Source organism: Cannabis sativa, chromosome 9, assembly GCF_029168945.1.
Source record: "Cannabis sativa cultivar Pink pepper isolate KNU-18-1 chromosome 9, ASM2916894v1, whole genome shotgun sequence".
Taxonomy (NCBI): Eukaryota; Viridiplantae; Streptophyta; class Magnoliopsida; order Rosales; family Cannabaceae; genus Cannabis; species Cannabis sativa.
In genome coordinates, this window is record NC_083609.1 from 55,911,054 (window position 1) to 55,922,099 (window position 11,046).

Here is an 11,046-nt window from a genome sequence, read left to right on the forward strand (position 1 = left end):
GTTTGTTAAAGAGAAAGTTACAGAGTTTCTTATTTCCATTAAATACACGCCTAGCACTGGCATGTTAGCAGACCCACTACCGAAAGGCTTACCCATATGTGTATTTTTGGAGCATGTTGCTCGAATGGGATTGTTAGAAGCCTAGCTGTTGAGCTCAGTGGGAGTCTTTCTATTATGTATTGAACATGCTAGTATCTTGTATGGAATGCTCATGACTTGTATTTTGAACATGCATAATGATATTGTAGTCACTTCTAGTTATTGTTGTCATATGTATGCAAGCATGTGTTTGTTTACTAAAGTGACAGGTACAAAAGGAGATGAATGCGCATAGTCTCAATTTTGTTGTACCTCATGCATGTTTGGTTTGATTATTAATGATTGTTATTGAATTAAAATGTCTTCAAGGTCAATTCATACATAGTATATGTATCCCGTCGATATGATATTATGTACGTCTTAATAGGTTACCTTATGTGTGATAGAAAATGTTATGGTGGTTGATTATATTGTCCAAGTGGGAGAATGTTAGAATTATTATTGTGGACTAATATAATCATGAGCTTAATACCATAAACACAATCATTAACTATGTGCCTAATATTTATTCACTACCATAATGGGATGGTTGATAATTAATAAATGTATTAGAAGCACATGAGAGCACCCTAAAACTATAATTGGCCCATTAAATTATAGTCCACCACTAATTATACTCATTAACCCAATAAGCCTAATAAAACCCCTTAGGGTTAGGTGTTGGATATATATAAAGGGTTAATATGTGTTAGTATGAGAATGATGAGAAAGTGTGTGTGGTGATAAGAAAAAGGCTTGCTTTCATAAGCTCCTCTTCTACTTCCTCTTCTACCATCTTGGAGACACATTCACATTGAAGATTTTGGTGTCATAGCTCAAATGGAAAATGCCAATATGGGAGGTATGTGTTTTCATAAGTTTGTAATGCTCTAAATAAAGTATTGATTTTGCATTTAATGATTATGAGCAATAATATTTAATGTGTGTTTTAGATAGTTCATAATCTATGTGATTGTTTAACATGTAACTCGCGTGAATCTCTTTTATAACTAATGTGTAGTTTTTCATTTCTTTCTTCATCTCTTATTCAATTCCACAAAATCCATGTTAATCAATAATTGTTATTTTATGATTTTGAATAAAAATTATTGGGATGACCCATAATTCAATAATCATTAATACAAAACATACATAAGTGAAAGTGATACCTCCATGAAATGGACAAAGCTTAATAATAAGCAGACTTCTTATTCTTTGCAAACTTCATAGCAAAGATTATGTAGACCAAAAAATTGAAGAAGCTAAGAGCTGCCAAAACCCAAAAGAAATAATCAAGATGACCTTCATTTAGATTATCTGGTATCCATCCAACCTTGCCACCCTTTGTTGAGAAGTAAGTTACCATAGTAACAATAAAAGAGTTCAAATAGAATCCTAATGAAATATTTAGAAGCAGTAATGCACTGCTTAAACTCCTCATACCAATTGGTGACTCTTCATAAAACAACTCTATTAGTCCAATTGAAGTGAAAACCTTTCCAATTCCCACCAAAACATATTGAGGTATTTGCCATAATATACTAAGTGGTACACTTATTTTTTGGTGAACTAATCCAAGTTCTTTCCCAAGGTAAAGTCTATAAATTTCTACAACCGCGGCTGCAGACATGCTTAGAACCATAATGAAGTGTCCGATCCCAATTCGTTGCAACTCGGTGAAGCCTTTTTCATTGCCTGTAAATCTCTTAACAAAGGGTACAATTACCCTATCATATATTGGAATAACCAAAAGAATAACAACTACATCAAAAGTTGCAAGTGAAACTGGTGGAATTGTTAATGAACCAATAGTTGTGTCCATTACCATCCCTTGTTCTAGCATCATTGTAGAAACTTGAGCTGCATCAACAAAGAAGATTATTCCACATGCCCATATTGGTAACAACCCAATAAAGCTCTTCAATTCTTCAACTTGATTTACACTACAAAGCCTCCATGGATTGAAGGACTTCCCACTAGTACTAATCTCATCACCAGAAGACATCACAGCTGCCTTATCAAGAAATCTGTGTCAAATTGAGATTAATTATTAGAAACAATAAATGGGGAGCACAAACAAAAGATAGGAAATTTAACAATAATTACTTCAATGTATTAGTGCGTTTGAGTTTAATGCAGCTTCCTTCCATAACTGAATTGTTTTCTTGTGATTCAAAAAGAAGATTACTGTCTTTAGGCATCTCGAGATTTCGATTTCGACAGGATGCAACCAAAACTTGGCACATTCTAGTAATTGGACTTCCATTGGGTTTTTGAAATCTATAAAAGGGTGTTCCAAATAGAAAACAAGCAATGGCAATGCCCATACACATAGTAGGAATACCAAATCCTAAACCCCACCCAACATTATCTTGAATCCATGCAAGAAAAGTAGTTGCTATGAAAATTCCAATGGACATTGTAAAGTAAAACCAGTTGAAGAAAGATCTCTTCTTTGATCTCTCCTTTGAATCAGTATTATCAAATTGATCCCCACCAAATGGTGAAACACATGGTTTGATGCCACCAGTCCCTAAAGCAACCAAATAAAGTCCACATATGAAGAAAAAAGAGCTTGGTCCTGGTAGTGATGCTGAGAGAGTCAAGGCACACAATCCCTACAAAAAAACACCAAATTCATAAGCCAAAAGTGCTCTTTTCATCAGTAAGAGTACACCAAGATGAGAATTTTACTATGAAATAGATAGTGGAGAAAACAGCAATGGTCCAATATTTTCCAAAGTAAGCATCTGCAACAATGGCTCCAATAAAGGGTGTGAGGTAGGTAGTCCCTTGCCAAGCCGAAACAGCTTTCGCAGCAGCCGCATTTCCTTGGTGCAATTCTTTAGTAAAATAAGTAACAAGATTACTAGAAATACCAAAGAAGGACAAGCCTTCACAAAATTCAGCACCTGTGGACATTGATCATTGTTCAATAAAATTTCATATAAATGAATGTGGAATGTAATCCAAACAAAACTTAAAGTCTAACAACTTTAACTGTCATAACAGCATGTCCAGCCATGGACATAGACGAGCTAGGCTTGGACACACTAACCTCAGGGTCCAAAAAAAAGTTTTTTTCATTTTAAAATTACACATTTTTTTTTACTGATTTTTAAAAATATTACATTTTTCTCTAAATAAAGGCCAAAATATTTTTTTCCTATAATCCACTAAATCTCAAGACCTGCTTAACAGTTAATTCAGTTAGAATTATTATTGTTATTAAATATAAGGGCTTTTTTATTTTTACACCAGTTTTTTTTTGCATTTTTACGGAATTCTACATAGAAATTATTTTTGCAACTAGCTCTGCAACCTAAATTGCAACAAAAAATCGTATAGAAACTCATATTGCAACTAGCGCTGCAACCACTTTAGAAATCCAAACCGGAAATTTAAAAAAAAAAAAGTTAAAAAAATAGTAAATAGAGTAATTCCTGTTAAATATAATACCTATAATGAAGAAGCATGCTTTCCAATTCCCAGTATTCTGTTTCACCGCGCGCTTTCCATTGGCGTCAACTGAGCTATCGCCGGTATAAAGCTCGGTGTCTCCGCCATTCTTAAACAACAAAACAACATTTTATGAAATGAAATGAGAATCTGAGCAGACCAAACTTTATAGCTTTTTTAAATTGAGTCCCCACAACTTATTATTATTGTTTACATTCAATGTAGTTATTTTACATTTTGCATTTGGTTGGTTAATTTGACAAATTTTCACTTACAACAAACCCAGTTTTGGGTTTTATCTAAGAAAATAAATATGGAAAGACAAAAAAAATGCTTCATTATTGTTTCCAATATGAAATTCAAATATTTATTTGAACATCAAATTGTGGATCTAAAAAACAAACAATGGAAAAGGGAGAAGTAATTAACTATGTCATAATATTATAGTGAAGTAATAATATATTAATGGGAATTACCTGAAGAAGAGGAATTTGATTTTCCAAGAGTGAGCTTTGTTCTTCTAAAGTTTCCATTTCTTGTTCTTCTCATATATCTTTCAGACTACTAATATTAAATACAGTACAGTTTCAGTGAAGAAGAAGAACTATAAAAATCAATGCGAAGAAGTGCTCAATTATTGCAGAAAAATAAATAAATAAAAGTGATCAATTAATTATTATTACTATTTTATTAGAAAGAAAAATTATCAGTACTATTATTCTTTTTCAAAGAAAAAAATAATACATATACTAAAATATGAAACGTGTGGGACATTACAAGAAATATACTAACTCCCTTCAAAAATATGTCAACGGAGCAACCATTCTAGTTGGCATTTTATTAATTAGAGATATTTTTATAATTATTATTAAGACTTGATATTAAATTACACTTAGCATATTTACTAAAATGGAATGGGATCAATTCATTTGTTTACTGAATTTTAGAAGGGAAATTTACATGGTATACTAACTTTTGCTATTTTTTTACAAAAATATTGTCAGGCGATATTTTTTACTTTTTTACTGTGTTTTTTTTTATAAGTTTTATACTGTAGTATACTGGTGTTAAGTTTTCATTGGTGTTTTACTGATGTTTTACTAGTGTTCTACTGTTGTTTTGAGTTGTTCTGCTTTGTGTTTTACTGGTGTTTTATAAAAACACAATATTTTGAAAAAATTTCTGTGTAACAGTATTTTTGTAAAAGTTAACCCAAATTCCAGTATTTTTGTAAGTTTCCTTAGAATGGGAGAAACTAATGGGCCCACACAAATTAAAAAGAAAAAGGTTCTCTCCCATTTTCATGGAATACTTTTTCCTTTTTTTAATTTACTTTATATTAATTATATTTTTATTAATTAAAAATAAAAAAGATAAATATGCCCTTCAAAAATATATAAATAAAAAATAATTACATATTCTAACCATGACAATTTAGTCAAATTAAGTCATTCTGATTACCTTTCCTGATTATGTAAACAAAATAAAATGATTCTGATTTCCTTTCCAGTCAGTTTAGTAAACAACAAAATAAAATATTGTTTTCGATTATTTTATATTTTAACCCGATTCATTTCTTCCACTGATTATTCTGATTCTAATTACAGTTTAGTAAACGTGCCATTATAGTAATATCACACAAGATTATTTTTAACAGTTGCACCATTTTCGTGTGTATTTTTCACTAATTTAGTAAATATAATTTATTATTTTGGTGCAATAATTTGAATGATTTAACACTAAATAAAAATATTTTGCTTAAAAATCTCAAATTTTATATTATTTATATTAATAACCAATTATAACTATTTATGATATAATTATGCACATGTTAAAAAATTATTAATGATTGTATTTTTAAACAAAATAAAAGAAGGGTTAGAATGAAAAGAAAAAGTTACGCACTATAATTTTGTGTAAATTCAAAATTTAAAATTGATACACCAATTTAGTGTATCCTTAGAAGAAAATGGTGTGAAGATTTCATACCAATTTTATTCTTATAAAACATCTCCAATGATAGAAAACTAAAATATAGCTCACTCAGTTAAAAAAATATACTCTAATGATGTGCTAAAAAGTTATGCATATTTAACACATAACAAATCTTGTATCAAATTTAACACATTTATTTGATACAAAAGTTGTGTCACTATAAATAATGTACTATTTTTTTATTTATTTTTATGTCATTTATATTATTTAATTAGTATATTTATATTTTGGTTTTACATAATAAAATTACTATAAAGTTATTATTATTTTTTTTATTTTTGATAAAAAAACATTAATTAAACATCAGAACATTATACTAAAAATTAATCTAAATATGTATTTATTAAATTGTTTACACCATATAAAAATGTGATTTGAAATTATTTACATAATGCAATTGCGGCTTATATTTTTTCTAAATTGTGTTGTGTAGTGAGGTGTGCGGTTTTAAATTCTATAAAAGCGGTTTAAACTGCACTGCACCAAGCTATTATAAAAATAAATATTTTTTAAATATAGTTTTCAAAATTTATATATATATAAATATATTTATGCAAGATTTACGTGATTAAAATTTATTAAATTATTTGGTTAAAATGGTATATAAATAAATGTTGCTTAAGATTTATGTGTGATTTATTGTTCCGATTATATAAATATATGAATAATATATTATGGAAATATAAAAATTAGTTGAATTATTTGGTGCGGATATATATATTCAATTTTAGGAATATTTGTGTTGAAATTCTTTTAAGATTTATAATTGTTACAACTCTAATAAAAAAAAATAGTAGCAAAAATATATCTTACAATTTTATAGTAGTCCTATTTTTTTTATTGTTAAGTGTAAATTAAACTCATTAAGTATAATTTAAAAATACGTGGCTACATATTATTTAATATATAATTTTAATGTGTGAAAAAAAACATAAAATATATAACTTTATAAGTATATGAAATTAAAAATATAAAATATTTAAGCTTCAAATATCATTATTACTGTATATAACTACTATATTCATTATTACTACTTGCTTTTTACATAAGTGGGAAAAGGGGTGTGGTCCATAGTTCAACCAATATGTAATGGACTAACCTCATTATCATTACTTCATTGTATGAGCTCACATGATCCCCGTGATATGTATGTCTTTAGTGCGTTTAGGTTGTTAATTATATTAAAAAAATTTTAATATAAATATTTAAATTTAACATAATATTTAAGTTTAACTTTTAACGGTAATAATACTTAAGTTATATTTCTAAAACTTTCGTAAATACCTCACTCTTAAATATTAACTCATTATCCATATATTATTTTTTATTGGTATATTTAAATTTTATAATACATAAAAAATAAATATTTAATGACCTGAACTAATTAGGAACTGCTACATGGCTATTGACTTGATACTTAATGGTCAGATATCTACGGAAGTTTTAAAAATATAACTTATGTATTATTACCGTTAAAAATTAAACTTAGGTATATTTACAATCAAGAGTTAAAATTAGGTATTTATACCACAAATTACTAAAAAAAAAAATTACTGAAAATTGAACTCAGAATTTCATTTTATATAATTTTACAAAAATATAAGATTTATTTTGTCATTTAACAAAATTGATGGCCTGATTAATAATTTTATAAAACACAAAATCGAAAATAATATTAACCCAAAATTATTTGATTTAAAAATATGATTAACATATTTACATAATTACAGTTTTATACATAAAATATATTTACTTTATTTATATTTTCTGAAAATTTTACATCTGGTCCTATATAAGTACAATGTGCATAATCATAAAACATACATTAGACTAAAAAACTTTTATGAATATCTATCAAAACACTCATTTAGAGAGATGTACTAAGTTTTATCCAATAATATACACAGATATTATATTTTATTAATGCGAACTTAATAATTTAACAGTATTTTAAATTATAAATAGTTGAAATTGGTATCTAATTTTTGTACCAAAATAGAGGTTTTTGTTTATATGTAATATTCCTAGAAAGAAGTTTTAGTATAACTATAAACTCTCATATATATATATATATATATATATACACATTTTATATAGTAAAATAAAAATCAATCTCACCTTTCAATATAGTAAAAGGTTTTTAAATTAATTTTTTTTTACTTAATAATTGTGAGAGACCTAACGAATAATAATATTATGTTACCTAATAACAAAATAGGAATCCACCAAACAACATTATCAACATTTATTCCAAGTATAATTATATAAATCTATCACTCATTGAAGTCTATTAGAAACTATAAAAAGCTCACAATACAAAATTTCACATCAAAAATCTAAAAATGATCAACTATGTAGCAGCAATGATGATACAATAACTAAAATTGCTAGTCATATACAGTCTTAAAACTTAAAAGAGTGGCATTATTCATTCAAATTCTGACTAAGTGTTTCTCCTAATAACAAAATAGGAATCCACCAAACAACATTATCAAAATTTATTCCAAGTATAATTATATAAATCTATTACTCATTGAAGTCTATTAGAAATTCTAAAAAGCTCACAATACAAAATTTCACATCAAAAATCTAAAAATGATCAACTATATAGCAGCAATGATGATACAATAACGAAAATTGCCTAGTCATATACAGTCTTAAAACTTAAAAGAGTGGCATTATTCATTCAAGTTTCGACTAAGTGTTTCTGAGTTTGAGTTATAATATTGTGTCCTCTGTTTATGTCCAAATATTGTGTCTGTCTGGCTAATCTAGTGAAGAAGATTGAAGTTTTGATTCTCAATAAATAGAATGAATATAAGTGTATACTTTGTAGTAGGTCATTATTGTGTCATTTTTAAGTTAATGTGTCAACTTGAAAATAATTCATTTAATAAACGTAATAGAAGAGTCAATCTAAAAATATTTTTCTACATTAATAAGCAGAGCTATAGAAAACAAACCCAGTAACTTTTTGAGTGTTAAAAAATTATAAATAGTTATAAATTCAGAGTAAGTAACTTGTGTGTGGCAGCTGGTTAAAAAAGTCAAAATTAAAGTTTATGTATATACTGACAACTCAGGTTCACATTTCAAGTTCTGTAAGACTATACTCTCTTCCCTGTCCTATTAACAAAAATTTAACGTACACATAACACATGAATATGACTTTCTGCCCGAAACCAAGAGATGATTAGAAAGTAGAAGCACTGCTAGAACTTTCCTTTGTTTGAAGTAATAATATAATAACTAATATCTTTTATTACATATTAATAATTAATTCAAGATGAACTTTCCAAAGTATTTTTTAAGCATCGTGGGATATATAAATGCAATACTTTTGTATGATAGCATGTAGCATGCTGTCTTCATTAGTATTTTTCAAATTTTAAAATGAAAATTAAAATTATAAAATATAGCTTAAGAAATTATAACTAAGGTTATAAACTCGTAAAGGATATGTTGGAGGCTAGGGTTTTTGCTCTAAAGAGAGAAATTTGTTAGATTAAATTTTGGTAGGATTATTTAGCTAAAATTAATCAATTATAATTAACGTTTTCTAATCAGAATATTCTGTCAAATATTAGAATATTCTGTTAACATTTTGACAGAAAAATAAATAATAACATTAAACCAAGAATTCTGTTACATAGCCACATTTTATATAAAAAAGAAAATATTTTAAAAAAAAAGTCACTCAATAATTTCTCATAAACTAAGAATTCGTTTATATAGCCACATTTTATATATTCAGATTTAGATGTGGAGGCAAACAATTATAATCTGATCGAGCCAAAAAAACAAATAGAAAAATTCTTTAGCAATATATATATAATATATAAATAGTAGTAAATTCTTATTTAGAATAAAATCCAATTAAATAACATAAGTATATTTAGAAAAGCCAATAGTAGATGTACAAAGCAAAAACCCAATTGTATTTAGATTTAATGGGGTTTATTTTATTTATTTTATTATATATAAATAAAAAGTGACCCATGAATTTCTCATAAACTATTTTATTTTTATTAATAAATAATTTTATTTTTAATATAAATAAAAAGTCACCCATAATTTTCTCATAAACTAAGAATTCTGTTATATAGGCACACTTTATATAAAATAGATATATATATATACTACTCAATGGTTACATATGTAACCACAATGATTACACTAATATTAATTATTGGATTATTATTGAATAGTTATAATTAATTAAAAAATTAATCTATTACCAGTAACTAAAAATAAAAATGCGAGAACTTAAGCTTAAAGTTAACAATAACTTACTAATATGAGACTTTAAGTGAAAAGTGGAAGAATGACCCCAACAAGAATAAATATAATTGAAAAATAAATTTTATTTTCTTTTTTATTTAGGAAAAATACAGGTTTTACTATTCTAAAATTAAAATTAAAATTCCTTTTCAAAAAAAAAAAAAATTAAAATTCAAATATTTATTTGAACATGAAAATAATGGATTTGAAAAGCTTATGAAAAGATGTAAAGAGAATGGAAGGGAGAAGAGAAGTAACCATATCATAATATTATACTCATATGTTTCAAACGAGTTAGAAAAAAGTAGAAATATAATGAGAAGAATGGGAATTAACTGAAGAAAAAAGATTTTGAGAGTGAGCTTCAATCTTCCACAGTTTCAACTCATAATTTATAAAAGGGTAAATACCTATTTGATACCTTGTGTTTTATTAAAATACATATTTGGTACCTTATATTTTGAATAATGATCATTTAGTACCCTCTATTTACAAAAACTACTCACTTTAGTACCCTTAGTGCATTTAAAATTTTAATATTTCAAAACTACCCTCATTTTCATATTAATCTGATTATTATATATCTTATTATACTGATTTTATGAAAAAAAATAAATCGATTGATTAATAATTTTTTTGAGTGGAATGGAGTGAACGGTTTGTTCTGTTCACGATTAGTAATAATAATTATTTATTAATTTCATAATGTCTTCGCCAAAAAAAAAATCAAAATATAAATATATTTAAAAAAAATTAGTAATTGACTTTAAAATAAAAGAACTAATTAAAATATGTATTCAAGAACAAAAAAAATCAGTTAAATATAATTGTAAATTATATAAATACTTTATTAGAAAAAAAAATATATATAAACAAATTAATTAAATAAATAAATTAATGCAATTCACTAATATTCTATTTCATTAATCGATTTAACTTGTTCTTCTTTTTATACTTTTCATTAATTTTGAGAATTTCAAGTTCAACAGTATTACTATTTCTGTAATATGGAATCAAAATCAATTGGAACATTTTTCTCCATTCACCCTCGTCATCGAGGCACCCAAAAGTCCAGAACACCAAACACGCAAACGAAAGCCACCTCCAACTCGCCTTCGGACGACGACCACTCAAACCCAGATATGACATTGTCGACGTCTTGCCATCGCCAACATCCACCTTGCCCTCACCACACCACCATGTCGTTGAAGAAAGAAGAAGAAGAAGAATAGG

At 26.6% G+C, this 11,046-nt stretch overlaps 1 protein-coding gene across 1 annotated transcript; it reads right to left on the reverse strand.

Moving 5' to 3' along the window:
- Window positions 1–1,146: 1,146 nt before the first annotated feature.
- LOC115722856 (protein NRT1/ PTR FAMILY 8.3) lies at window positions 1,147–4,357 on the reverse strand. Its single transcript, XM_030652194.2, has 5 exons — window positions 4,014–4,357; window positions 3,538–3,646; window positions 2,773–2,990; window positions 2,185–2,696; window positions 1,147–2,105 (listed from the first exon to the last, which is right to left on the reverse strand). Exons 1-5 carry the CDS (start codon window positions 4,068–4,070, stop codon window positions 1,268–1,270), a joined length of 1,734 nt encoding a protein of 577 aa, XP_030508054.2. The 5' UTR covers window positions 4,071–4,357; the 3' UTR covers window positions 1,147–1,267.
- Between the last annotated feature and the right edge of the window lie 6,689 nt (window positions 4,358–11,046).